We start from the raw sequence: 13,931 nt of genomic DNA, 5'->3' as shown, positions 1-13,931 counted from the left end.
AACCACTTAATATTTGATTTGTGGCATGATTTTGTTGTTGCAAATGCAATAACTCTAAAGAGATTTCTTATCTGAATGCATAACTGTGATTGTTTAATGCAAACACATGTTCTAAGCTTGATGCAACTTCAGTTTGTAAAATAAGATATTATCTCTGAAATTAAAAAAAAAAAAACTAAAGACTTTCACAACGATAAATAAAAAATAGGGAGTTTCACTAAAACACCCAAAATGGAGATTGAAATTATAAAAAAACCCAAGCACTATTTAAACATATAAACACACCCAAAACCCATCATTACACACACTCAAAACTCATTTATAAACACACCCAAAAAGTTGACTTTGGGGTTGATTTTGGGTGTGTTTCTATGTTTAAATAGTGCTTGGACATGTATTTATTATTTAAACATAAATTAACCCCAAAGTCAACATGTCTGATGGGTTTTGGGTGGTTTATAAATTGGGTTTTATTTATCAAATTTTGGGTGTTTTAGTGAAATATAAATACATGTTTATTGGATTTATATAAATATATATATATATATATATACAATGATATTACTTGTTCCCCCTTGAAGGGGTCCTACTATATATATTCTGAACATATCAAAGACATTACAAAGAAACTAACTAAAAATATGAAAATCACCAGAAGGAGAAAGAAAAAAAACTAGAAATGATGATAAAAACCCACAAAGAAACGAAGGATTTTGGATTCTTTTAACATGAGATTTCACAAGAGTACACAAACAAATAGGCTGCTCTTATGAAATCAAGTTGAACCTAAAGCAGCAAATCCACCACGTTTCATCATCTGCTTAAACTCCTTGTAATTAACCCTCCCATCTCCATCAACATCCACCTTCTTTATCATTATCTTGCAATCCTCCAATGTCCTCCCCTGCTTCAGCCCCAAAGATGACAAAACTGACCTCAACTCATCCACTGTAATGAACCCATCTCCATTTTGATCAAACACGTTGAATGCTTCCCTCATGTCCTCCTCTTCATCCCTCTCGTCCATGATCGTCTGGTACAACGCCCCGAACTCGTCGATATCCACGAACCCATCCCCGTTCACGTCGATTTTTTCGATAATCTGGATCAAGTCCTTGTCAGGAATGTAGATCCCCAGGTTCTCTAAAGAGTCCCTGAGCTCCTTCTTGGTGATCTTCCCGTCTCCGTTTCGATCAAACATCTGAAAAACTCGTTTTACCTCTGCCCTGTTGTCCATCAAACACTCTCAGAAATTGAGAAACTAATTGCCAAAATGTATAATCTGATCTGCGGTTGAGCAATTGAGCAACAGCAACAAAACCCAGATGACCAAATGTGACGCTCTCAAGGAAAAGTTGAGGCTTTGATGAAGATTGTGGAGATTTGAAAGAAGGGTTGCAACGAGATACGGAAAAACCTGAAAGCGATATGGTTGAGAAAGTCGGCTATTACTAAACTGACAACGGGTGGTGGAAGTTGTTTGGAGTTGTTGAGGAAAATGGAGGTGAAAAAACGATAGGGGCCAAAAAGTTTATCTCAGGGAGAACCAGAAACCATCCAACACGTTTGAGCGTTGGTTTTGTGGATTTTTTCCGTTGTTTGGTTGAAAAACGCGGGTTTGTACCCAAAAACATAACCGCTTCAAAGTAAACCCGTGTTTTTGCGGCATTGCGTGTATTGGATTGGTCACGCACTCTGATCTGACCGTTAAAAGTGGCGCCATATTTTCTCAAATTAGGAGTTGGCTTTTGGTCTTGAAGACCCAAGTTTGGGCAGTCCAAGTTTGGGTGGGCCCAAAATATTAGATCCGAGTGTTGGATAATTTTCTAGAACTTGCTTATTCTTTTCGTTTCTGTTGCTTGATGTCTAAGACTCATGACTCAAAATAATTGTAAGAATTTAGACTCAATTTATGAGTGAGTAGTAACGTAGTGATTGGAGGATGTTCTTGTCACATTTTACTGATCACATTTCTAACCACTTCTCGTCATTCATGATTTAAACCGCGTTTTGTTGACAAGATAATCTCACTAAGTACATCATTTTGAACTTTCTGTTTACATTTATAACCACCATGTTTATAAATAAATTAACACCAGATTATACACTACGTATTTTATATAATTCCAATAAGAAAAAACGCATAATATAAGATTTGTCCTTATTATTTTTGGACCATATAGTTTGTCGGTTTTAACACTTGATCCTTATAGTTTTAATTTTGTCAATTTTATACTTGGACCATATAGTTTGTCGGTTTTAACACTTGATCCTTATAGTTTTAATTTTGTCAATTTTATACTCAGTAGTTTCATTTTGGAGCAATTCAACAACACGTTTCAATTTTTGTCAAATTCCTCCGAATTTGTATAATAAAACACAATTTGAAGCTCTTCCCCTTCACTTTAGGCCCAATTTTGGGGCTTAGGGTTTCAACCTACATGGACTCCAATGGTAAGACCAGCAAATTACAAGGACTAAAGTAATCTGGAGCTCTTCCCATTCACTCTGATTGTGTAATCTATTTCAAGATTAAGATGTCTCTTGGTAATTTGCTTTGCTGTTTTATTGTGCTTCAACTAAAATTCAAAGACTGCAATTCAGTCCCTTCATTTGCACCATTGGATCTGAAAACTTGAAAAAAGAAAGACCCAAAAGCTGGACATAGGTTGCAATGGCATGGAAAAATTCAGAATGTAATCCAACCATGTGCCCATAAGACCAATCAAAATGAAAAGATCAGATGGGCGAGTAGCTGGATATTCTAGTAAACTAGAATTCCATCAATATTGCAAACGAAGAAATTGCCTCAAAACATCGAAAGATTTGGGACAGAGTGCGTTTGCTTAACCCTAGGTAAATAATATTCTATTTTGCAAAACCTATTATAAACAAAAACCAAAAGGGGGCAAGAAATTAGAGGAAAAGGATGTGCCGGTAGTAAAAGGGCCTGAAGGATCAGGAGGAGGTCAAATTCAGGCGAGTGCTACCGACGAATTGAATTTTGCAAGATTTGTAATTCATTTGGCTGGGTCGTTTGAATCAACACCCAGTCAAGAAGCTGAACTTGCTTAGAAAAAAGATAAAATTCAAAAACAAAAACAGAAGATTTAGAGTCCGGATGGGAAGCGCCAAGAAGAAGAAGAAGCCGCACAGCCTGCGGTACCCTCAGATGATTGAGATGCCATTCATTCTCGTATTTATATAGAAAATTAGCAAACTAGGGTTTTGTGTGGTGCCCGGTAACTTTTTTATTTTTATTTTATATAAATCGTATAGCCAATCGGCTATACTATTTAAAATGCTTAAACGGTGTAGCCGATCGGCTATACTATTTTGTTTTTAAAAAAAAACCACAGTATAGACGAGCGACAATACTATTTTTATTAATAAATAAATAAGTCACCCGTATAGCCGCGCGGCTATACTATTCATAAATATGTACCCGTTAGCGATTAGGTGCCATGTGTCAAAATAGGTATAGCCGGCCGGCTATACTATTGATTAAAAACAAAAAGCAGCCCGCGTGTCACCGTATAGCCGAACGGCTATACTAAAGTGGTATAGCCGTTCGGCTAGACTAAATCAGGCTCTATATAATATTTTAATATAACTTATATAATACTTCAGCCTCTATATAATATGTTAAAGAGTATTCACGTATTAATAAATAGTTCAGCCTATATATAATATTTTAATTTAACTTATTTAATTTATTTAATATATGTTATTTTTATTCAATAATATGTGAAAATTATGTGTACAATACGTGAATTTTGTATCTATTACTGAAAATTTTGTATTTCTATTATGTCAATTGTTCATCCAATGTGCTTGCCAATTGGGTGAAGATATTATTTTTCCATTTCTTATGGGGCGAGAAGAGATGGAGAGGTCTTTTTCTAACTCTAATCTGAACCGCAGATTGTAATTTGTACCCTATTAACTTTTTGACTTTACTAAGTATCAGCTGCTGAAGAATTTTACATTGATCATTAAATTCTGAATCGAAAATTCTTTTAAGTTCTTTGTCGATGATGATGATGATGATGAAGATTCAGGAAGCAGAAGAATTCAGATGGCAAAAGAAGGGCACCTTACTCGTCACTCACTACTACCCTCTTCTGTCCCAGTTTCGTCAATGGCTACTGGAGAAGATACGAGGATCACATCCTCCAAGCACAAGATTCATCACTATTGACGATGCCGATTATCATGATCATGATAAATTCTCTTCAAGCCATCAACCACAAGCAGCTAGGGAAAAATGAATTCAGTGGTTCGAATGTCAAGTTTGCACCCATCCAAAAGATACAATTTCCATTGCTTTCACTAGTATTTCCAATTCAGCAGTCTCATAGCCGGGGCAATCATCCTCACACCCCATTGGCTATCTCATTTTCCTTTTTTTGCATGTAAAACTATTTAAATGATTTTAATGTATTACTATGGTCAGATTTCAAACAGAAGCCAAAATATGGGCATATAGCAGGCAAGGTATATGTGCTTGAAAGGCTCTAGTCACTTCATACAGAAGAAACCAAAATTCCAAAAGTCTGCATTTTTAAGCCAAAGCTCCAAATGTGAAGCACCTATCACGATCTTCTCATGGTATTCCTACTCCTCAAGGTAAGTATCCCTTATTCTTTCCAGCATGCTGTTTAGCAAGTATGCTACAGAACAGTATGTGGCACAACAGCATGCTGGAAAAGTGATCGGAGACATCTTTTGATATCTTCAATACCCAGAGGTTCTAAGAAATCATCAGAATAGAAGAAAGCATCTCAAGTGCAAAAACATGGGTTGGACCAAACCAACCGCATGTTATGGCACACATCTCTATAGTGTGCAAATCAGAAGAGTTAATAGGAATAAGAAGCTCCAAAAGATTGAGATCAACTCAGGCTTTGAGCACAAACCAATCTGTTAGTTTCTTACGCCAACTAATCTCAAGTTCACAAAAGTCATTATGATTCATTACTAATTTACTACCACCAGCTCACAAAACAAACCCACCCAAGAAAATGAATACCGAGCTATCATTCAAGTGTATCAAACTTGACATCATTCTTACTGTAACTAATAACTGTTAAAAGTAAAACTCAAAATTCCGAACCTCCTTTGTTCAATTCTTGCATCATTTCCACTTTATGCTGCATTCCATAAAATTCCACAATTTGCAGTGGTAACTAACACTCTTCACTCACATAAACTAAAACATGATGGTTGCTACAAAACAGAAGATCCACATTCAAGCTCCATACAAATCAAAATCTACAGTTTATTTCCTCAAGATGCGCCTACAAATTGAAGATCCACATTCATACTCAATTCAAGTCAAAATCTACACTTTATTTCCTCAAGCTACTCCTACTTCAGAAACACTACAAGCATTTTTTTTTATATCCCCCATTCTAGAAAACCCCAAATCTGGAACTCAATTCTTTTCTTCATTTCTCCTACATTTTGTCAATTGTCACCAATAAAACCAACATAGAAAAAAAACATGCAGATTGCAGCAGACATCACAATAAACAATTCAACATTCCAACATAATCAAATCATGAAATTGAGCAACAATTCTCTTAATTCTTACACAGAATCGAAAACATTTCATCACAACATAAAAAACTGGTTCCAAATTTCCACCAGAGCCAGACAATCGCATTATTATATCCAAAAGCAGAATAAAGCCTGAGTCTTTCAAGACCCTAATCTTATGGGATGTCCCAGGGTTTGGGCTCGGGAACAGCGACGACCATACCTTGAAGCTCAGGAGTGAGGACGACCTGGCATCCGAGCCTGGAGTGCTTGTTGAGAACCCTAGCCCTAGAGTTCCTCTTGAGCACGTACTCTTCGTCGTAGGACCGTGGCGGGAGCTTTTCGAACCATTCCTGCGCGATATTGACCTCGCATTCGGCCGAGCAGGCGTCGATATCCTCGAGCCGGTGGGAGGCCGGGTCGATCAGACCGCCTTGGGCTAGGGCCCGGAGCAGAGTGTGGCCCGATAGGCCCACCACCTCGCGCTTGCGCCCATCGACGTCGATCGCGAAGAGCTTCACAATTCGATCGGAGACTTTGGCTGAGTGGGTGGGTGAGGATGGGGATGGGGATGCAGAGGAGGCGGAGGATCTGGAGATGAAGGAGAGAAGGCAGGCGGTGGTGGATTTGGGAGTGACGAAGTCTCTGAAGGCTCGCCATCGCCATTTTGCTTGTTTCAGGTTTGGGGACGCTTTTGGCTGTCGACTGTGACAACCTGTTTGGTTGGAAAGAAAAATGCTTTATTGTAAAAACTAAAAAAAAAGGAAAAATAGAAACTCCAACAAGAAAATAGAAAAACAGAAAAATTAAGCATGTTTTAACTCCTAATACCAAAGAGTTTTTTTATAAAAAAAATTAGAAATAACTGCTTTTTATGTAATCCAGTGGACTTTTTTCTTGTTTAATTCAGGAAGAAACAACGAGAATTAGAATTTTTATAGCAAATGCAAGATAAAGTGTTTTACCATTGAAGTTACGAGTCACCAATTCAAAATCGACAATTTACTCACTAATAGTAACAATTGTCTAAATTTAACATTAATATAGTTGTTTGGAAGAAAAAGAGAAAATTAACAAACTAGACAGTGTATTGGAACTATTTAAACAAAATGTTTTGAGTTAATTTAGATTTTGATGGAGTATCATTACTGAGTGAAAGCATGAATTTTCTAAAGCTCATGCATTGTATGAGAAGCAGGGACAGAATCACAAGTTTCATGTGGAACTCAACTTGAAAAAGCAAGAGAACCTCTGTGGAAGCAATGAATCAGATGCATTGGCTAAGAATCAAGGCAAAGCATAAGTCTTTCCCTTTCACATTAAACTACATCAACAAGTTAATTGTTCCAATTGTATTAATGAAACCCCGCCTTGTTAGTCAGCAGAAAGTCTCTAGATTTGATTTGAGAAGCCACTTTTTCCCATGCACAGGCAGTCAAAATGCAACATCAGCAGCAACACAGAGCACAGAGCAGGCAATCAACTATCAATGGTGAAATTGTCGTTGTGCAGAGTCATGAACAGCCAGGGTCTGGAAAATCAGCTTCTCTTCGATTATATAGTTGCGCAGAAGTCGATCCAAGTAAGTTCGAATATTTCATGAATAATTAATGAAATTAATGAGATTTGAGCAAGTATCAAACCCAAATCTTGTTTTTTGTTTGATATTGTATCCAGCAGAAACTGGCAAAGGCAAAATGAGCAGCCAAGCAAACCTCAAATGCGGCAAGACCGAAACAAGTAATGGTGAAAAAACCAGAACATATCATGTCAAGTTTTATGTTGAGTCAAGCTTTGGAATTCCAGGAGCTTTTGTTATAAGAAACCAAGGGAAGCATAGATTCTTCCTCCAATCTGCATCTTTTGAAACTCACAGCAATCAGATTATCCAATTTGACTGCCACTCCTGGGTCTACCCGTCCCAGAAGACCAAAAAGTTTGATCGAATCTTCTTCTCAAATACTGTAAGTTGCATAGTGAACTTGCCTGATTTATTTTATACAAGTATTTGCAAATGCAATTAAGCAACTCAGCTGATCATGTTGTCATAGAAATATCTTCCAAATCAAACACCCCAAGGACTAATGAAACTGAGGAATAAAGAGCTTATTAGCTTGAGAGGAGATGGAAGTGGGGAGAGGAAAGAATGGGATCGAATTTACGACTACGATTACTACAATGATCTTGGGAATCCTGACAAAGGTCCAGAACATCAGAGACCTGTCTTGGGTGGGTCTGAATTGCATCCATATCCTCGCAGAGGAAGAACAGGCCGCCCTCCTAGCAATGCAGGTATATACAACTTCTCATTTTTCTCATTTCATTTCTGCTGTGACAACAAATTGTACTGGCAAACTGGATTGAATATTTTTCCTTCCCAATACAATTTACAAGTTCTACACTTACCTGGCTTTCCCAACATGATCAATGCTAGATCCTTTAACCGAGAGCCGGCCACATACCACTAACCTGGACATATATGTTCCTCTGGATGAGAGGTTCAGCCCCAAGAAACAATCCGAGTTCACATCAAATTCAATCCAGGCTGCTCTATGGTTCCTGATCCGTGAGGTAAAATTTGTGATGCAAAAAGATTCCAATCATTTTGAGTCATTTGATGAGATACATGACATGTTTTCTGACAACCAAAATCAAGTAATTGAGGGGTCACTCGAAGAGAAGCTGAAAGCTATGGTACCAAATGACCTTTTCAAAGATATTACTCATGCAATCAAAACCCCATTGAAATTTCCAGTTCCTCAAATGATAGCAGGTGACAGAGTTGACTATTAGACTTCTGCATGATGGATAGCGCTTTATTTCTCTTTTACATTATTGTTTTCCACTTTCCAGAAAATGAATTTGCATGGAAGGATGATGAAGAGTTTGGGCGCCAAATGCTTGCAGGAATTAATCCAGCACGAATACGATCCTTGGAGGTATGTCCTACCGTTTTGAGCTGGATGCCTGAGTAGGCGCAGGGCAGTTAGGGCATTGTTATCACTCTGTAGTGTATCCCAAAGTGATTAACAACAAAACTGTTGTAACTATCTTAAGATCTTAGTTGTACCTTGAGTTATTTGCAGGTATTTCCACCACAAAGCAAAAATGGAATGGCGAGTTCGATAGAGCCATCACACATAGAGCACAACCTTGAAGGGATGACTCTTGCTCAGGTAAAAGAAAAATAGCAATGCACCAGCTGGTGATACTCTGTGATCATCCTGCCTCCCAACAACATTGTATTTCTTGGAAAAAAATTTCATCCATTCTGATTAGCAATAAATTTCACAGGCAATGAATAATTGGAGGATATTCATCTTAGATCACCATGACTATCTCATACCCTTCTTAAGAAAAATCAACACAGAGGATGTACGTACTTATGCGTCCCGTACACTACTGTTCTTGAAGAGTGATGCCACACTAAAGCCAATAGCAATAGAACTTAGTTTTCCGGTATTAGCAGAAGGCCAAGAGATCAGTTGGGTATATACTCCAGCAAGACAGGGCGAAGCAGCGGCACTGTGGCACTATGCCAAGGCTCATGTTGCAGTTAATGACACTGTGTATCATCAACTAGTCAGCCATTGGTGAGTTGAACAGTTCGATGAACCCAAAACAATGCAAGTTATCATTGTTCATTGCATTTCCTACTACCACAACACTTGCCTTGCAATGCATTTTTTAGGTTGCATACACATGCGGTGGTTGAACCGTTCATCATTGCTACTAGAAGGCAGCTAAGTGGGATGCACCCAATCCATTGGCTACTAGATCCTCATTTCAAGGACACCATGCACGTAAATGCGCTGGCTCGTAGTATGCTCATTAACTCTGGAGGAATCCTGGAGAAGACATTGTTTTCTGCTGAACTCTCCATGGAATTATCTGCTGAGCTCTACAAAGAGTGGAGATTTGATGAACAAGCCCTTCCTGCTGATCTACTTAAAAGGTATTTTATATTCCATCATAACCCAATATTTTATTTTCACTAAGCAATATTGTTAGTTCTCTGGATGTTTTACAACAGAAATGGGGCATAATTGGGAAAAACCACAACAGGGACTTTTACCAAATTCTCATATTCTGATTTTCAGAGGTATGGCCATAGAAGACCCAGATCCAGATAACCCCACAGGGGTTCAGCTCCTCTTCCAGGACTATCCGTATGGCTCAGATGGGCTTGAGATATGGAGCGCCATCCAGGCATGGGTTACAGATTTTTGCATGCTCTTCTACACAGACGACGAGTCTGTAAGATCTGATGAAGAAATCCAAGCATGGTGGTCGGAAATCCGAAATGTGGGTCATGGTGATAAGAGCAGTGAAACATGGTGGTACGACATGACATCACGAGAGGACCTAATCAAAGCTTTGACAACTCTTATATGGATTGCATCAGCCCTTCATGCTTCAGTAAACTTTGGGCAATATGCATATGCTGGCTATCCCCTAAATCATCCCACACTATGCCGAAAGTTCATTCCTGACGAAGGAACATTTGAATATGCGGAGTTCCTGAAGGATCCAGACAAATACTACCTTAACATGTTGCCTGAAAGAGTTGAGATGACCTTGGGTATAGCACTAGCAGAGGCCGTCTCAAGACACACTTCAGATGAAGTGTACTTGGGTCAGAGGTCATCGTCGTTGTGGATAAATAATGAAGAGGTTAGCCATAAGTTTGAAAAGTTCAATCAAGAACTTCAAAATATAGAGAAAAGAATTAAGGAAAAGAATACCAATCCCGAGCTTAACAACAGAAGGGGCCGTGCTGAGATTCCGTACATGCTTTTGTACCCTGATACATCCAATGTTGAATCCAGAGGGGGCATCACAGGGAAGGGGATTCCTAACAGCATATCCATTTGACATATTTGAAGCAGTGCAAAAGATATGCAACTTTACAAGCATGGGAGGCATGACATAAATGTATTCTAAATAGTATGAGAGCCTGTAAATATGTTTCGGACATTTCTCAATTGCATATATGGCTAGATAAGGCAAAACAAGAATACATGATGAAAGATAATGGAAGCAACAACATATGGAGTGCAGAAAAATACAACTCATATGCAGGAACAATACAATTCACACCAACACTAAGAAACCAAGGTGCTCAGAGGCATGACCTTCGACCTTAGGCTTTCTGGAGTGCCCATGGGTACATTGTGAATTTATGACTAATATAGCCCATGAAATCATCAATAAAATCGATGTGTTAATGTTGATTAGCACTGATTGTTTTATCATCAACATCGGCCATGAACAGCAAACGGTGCAGAATTAACCTTCTCAGGATTGCCTATCACCATATCCGCAAGCATTTCAGCAGTCCCTAGAGCCTGAAATTGGACCAAAATCATGGTTGATTCTTCCTTTACTTGACATACAAGTAACTATTAACAATTTATTATTCACTGTCCACTGACGTTTAGCCCAGCAATAGCATGCACAAATTTTGTAAGAAGCAAGAACTTGGGGAAAATCACTATATAATCAGAAGAGTAACAACGTATGAGTACTACCATAGAAAGTCCTCCCCCTTCATGCCCAGTTGCGAGGAACACGTTTGCCAAACCTGGCACAGGTCCAATCACTGGCTTCCCATCAGGCACTGGGAGGGTACAGATTATGTCATTCATCAATTTCACAAGAAATTAATAGACTTTTTAGTACTAGCATACATTTGAAATCCTTAGAATATGATGACCCAGATGTTGTTCACTTCCATTAGGTTCTGAAAGATATCAAAACTTACTGTAAGGTCGTAATCCTACTCTCACTTCTCTGCTCTTACTGAAATCTGATAGGGACTTTTCTCTTAATTTGGGAAAGAATTCCCCAGCTCGGTCCCATATACGACTAATGATGGATTCTTCCAATTCCGAGCAGAACCCAGCAAATTGGCGGCTGCTCCCTAGAGAGAAAGAGAGAGAGAAGAGGGAGGGGAGGGGGGGATGCCATAGAACAATATGATCATGCATAATTCTGAAGAGAGAGATCTCAAAAAATTAGTACTGTAAGTTTGGTTAGGAAACATTTCCAGGTCACTTTAGATACATTTATTAGTTAGTGTTGAACCACGATCCAGAATAAGCCTGAGATCTTTAGACTCATAGCTAACTGCAAGTTATAATTACAAAATTTCAAGTCTTTTCAAGAAAAGAAACAGTCATCTACGCTTTACCAAGAACAATATTCCCCGCCATGTCCATAGTGGCTGTCATTGAAACAGACAAGGTTTGTCCATCATGATCAAGCAATCCAGAAGTTGATCTGTTTGGAAGTGGAATTGCAGTTTGATGATCAACATATCCCACCTCCATCAGGCCATGATTGAGTTGAAAGGAATTAAAATTCTCAAGCACTAGAAGGTGACCCTGTCATGCAGATCAAATATTAGGAGGGTCTTAACGCTAAAGTTAGAGAAATTAAACCACCTTGTTCGGAAGGTTGGATAGCATAAAACATGAATCATATGATGACTCTACTTCAGTTAATCAAAGCAAAAATCAGTGAAAGTAAAGCATCAGTTTAAGAAATGCAAGAGAAGTCTGTTCAAATTGTAGATTTAAACCTTTCGTGGTTTCACAGGGACGTCCAGTACAACTTCTGATTCTCTAAGCAGGTCACACATCAAAGAGCCACTCCAACAACCAGCTGCAACTACAATGGCCTTCTTAGTGTACAAGATATTCCTAGAAGTCTTAATAGCCTCAACCTCCCCACTGCCACCAGATCTGAGAACATGAAGATTATAAGAGTATTAGCTTAACAATCAAGCCCACCTCTAAAATCCTGCATTCCTGTCCCTTGGTCTCTCAGTGAAACATCCAGCGCACCCAAAAGAGTATGATAGCAAACCTTAATAAACTTTTCACCGGATCATTATAAAATTCGGCATATCTACCCTTTGATGAATAATTCCTGTTACCCTACACTAAAAAAGTTCAATATCATTAATACACCAATATGATAGCGTCACTAAATTTGTTCAGTGTCATGCACAGTAACTTGCTAGAAAAGAATAAGGATCAGGCTCATTTTTGAACAAATGAAACACTGACGCATCATTTGATGAAAAACTTGGTGACCCTAGCAAGAACAGCAAACATAAAGCTAAATAGCTTTTTTTTCTTAAACGAGAAAAAAGAACCTTTTCAAGGAATTCAACTGCACGACGAGCATCCAATTGGCAATCATCAGGCAGAAAGGCAGCTCCAGTATCTTTATCAACCATCAGTTCGGGTTCCTTTACAAGCAAGTCAATGGCAGACAAGTACTCTGCTCTTAACCCAGCTTCACATAGCAGCCTTACCCTCCCTTTTAACATGTCTGACTCCTCAAGGGTTCTACCAACAAGCAAGCTCCCTACAAAATCAGAGTAACACTTCAAAAACAATAAAACTAGAATCACCAAATTTGCTACTAAAAATTAACATAAAACATAAAAAGAAATCAAAATCGAAAATTTTCAATAAATTTTAGGCAGTGTTGAAAATACCTGTTTTCTTCCAACCCAATAGTTGCAGAGGGTCCAAGCCTTGCTCACTCAAACTCTCAGTCAAGTCCTCCCAGAGTCTCTGGCTTCTGAGTCCGAAGTCCCAAAGGTCACTGCCAGGTGTTTTGTGTGCCATCCATATATAGCCTTGGCCTGAAAAAGGGTCAACATTTTCATCAGATCTGCTTTGACCCAGCATTTTCCAGGTGAGTGCTTTTTCCTGCACTTGAAGTTAATCGAATTTTCCCGCCTACCAAACGCTCGATAAGGAGGAATTAATTACCAGCACCGGTGGCACCGGAGCAAGGGACAGACTTGTCAATTACGGCGACGGACAGGTCCGACCCGATTAGGAACTGCCGGGCTATCGTCAACCCTATTATTCCAGCTCCGATTATCAGAACATCGAATGTTTGATGGGAATGGGATGCAGATATCGGTTCCGAATCGGAAGCGCAGGCGGGTTCGGGTCGGGTTGTGGCGGTGTGCAACGAAAGCGATTTGGATGCGAATTTGGAGCCAAACAAGGTTGACTGTGAGGCGAAGCTGCATGACTTGAACTGGCATATTGCAGAGGAGACGACGTCGTTTGCTTGAGGGTTTGGGTGTGAGAGAAAGGTCGAAGCTGAAGCCATCGAAACTTTGCTGGCTTTCTCCAGGTATTATGGTACGAGGGAACAACTGTCAACTGTTACTGTGAGTGAGAGATTGAAATGTTGTCTATGAAGGGAAGCAGAGTATTCCAGCCAGACGACGCGTCGTTTCATTGGAAAAGTGAGTTGGTCCTTTTCTAGAAAGTCAACAGAAAACCGCCATTTAAAATGGACTCAAAATGTGTTTGGAATAGGGACGTGAGTTAGGGCACTGTTGCGGAAGTGAGTTA

At 39.1% G+C, this 13,931-nt stretch overlaps 4 protein-coding genes across 6 annotated transcripts; 1 reads left to right on the top strand and 3 right to left on the bottom strand.

Moving 5' to 3' along the window:
- Nucleotides 1-561: 561 nt before the first annotated feature.
- On the bottom strand, nt 562-1,663 carry AGD11 (ARF-GAP domain 11). Its single transcript, XM_016795392.2, has one exon. The coding sequence runs from the start codon at nt 1,235-1,237 to the stop codon at nt 776-778; it is 462 nt and encodes a 153-aa protein (XP_016650878.1). The 5' UTR covers nt 1,238-1,663; the 3' UTR covers nt 562-775.
- A 3,882-nt stretch (nt 1,664-5,545) lies between these two features.
- Nucleotides 5,546-6,222, bottom strand: LOC103334685 (2Fe-2S ferredoxin-like superfamily protein). Its single transcript, XM_008237663.3, is given in 2 exon segments — nt 5,546-6,180; nt 6,182-6,222. Coding segments are annotated over 2 exon segments (489 nt in total). The 5' UTR covers nt 6,208-6,222; the 3' UTR covers nt 5,546-5,717.
- Nucleotides 6,223-6,920: 698 nt separating this feature from the next.
- On the top strand, nt 6,921-10,526 carry LOC103334687 (linoleate 9S-lipoxygenase 6-like). The gene is made up of 9 exons (XM_089053787.1): nt 6,921-7,123; nt 7,222-7,505; nt 7,593-7,833; nt 7,976-8,314; nt 8,395-8,480; nt 8,628-8,717; nt 8,836-9,134; nt 9,233-9,496; nt 9,642-10,526. Exons 1-9 carry the CDS (start codon nt 6,982-6,984, stop codon nt 10,414-10,416), a joined length of 2,520 nt encoding a protein of 839 aa, XP_088909913.1. The 5' UTR covers nt 6,921-6,981; the 3' UTR covers nt 10,417-10,526.
- On the bottom strand, nt 10,442-13,763 carry LOC103334686 (uncharacterized). 3 transcript variants are annotated; one of them, XR_016127671.1, is made up of 9 exons: nt 13,332-13,763; nt 13,052-13,201; nt 12,704-12,918; nt 12,412-12,482; nt 12,125-12,287; nt 11,735-11,927; nt 11,306-11,457; nt 11,073-11,161; nt 10,442-10,889 (listed from the first exon to the last, which is right to left on the bottom strand). XR_016127671.1 is itself a non-coding variant. In XM_008237664.3 (9 exons), exons 1-9 carry the CDS (start codon nt 13,681-13,683, stop codon nt 10,797-10,799), a joined length of 1,485 nt encoding a protein of 494 aa, XP_008235886.2. In that variant the 5' UTR covers nt 13,684-13,762; the 3' UTR covers nt 10,442-10,796. The 3 variants fall into 3 exon arrangements, 1 of the variants encoding a protein (XP_008235886.2); XM_008237664.3 differs by having other exon boundaries at nt 11,306-11,464; nt 13,332-13,762; XR_016127670.1 differs by lacking the exon at nt 10,442-10,889 and having other exon boundaries at nt 11,232-11,464.
- Nucleotides 13,764-13,931: the final 168 nt, after the last annotated feature.

This window comes from Prunus mume, linkage group LG6 (assembly GCF_029339155.1).
Source record: "Prunus mume cultivar Tortuosa linkage group LG6, ASM2933915v1, whole genome shotgun sequence".
NCBI classification, from domain to species: domain Eukaryota; kingdom Viridiplantae; phylum Streptophyta; class Magnoliopsida; order Rosales; family Rosaceae; genus Prunus; species Prunus mume.
Note: the sequence above shows the minus strand (reverse complement) of the source record. Positions and strands in the feature narration are given on the sequence as shown.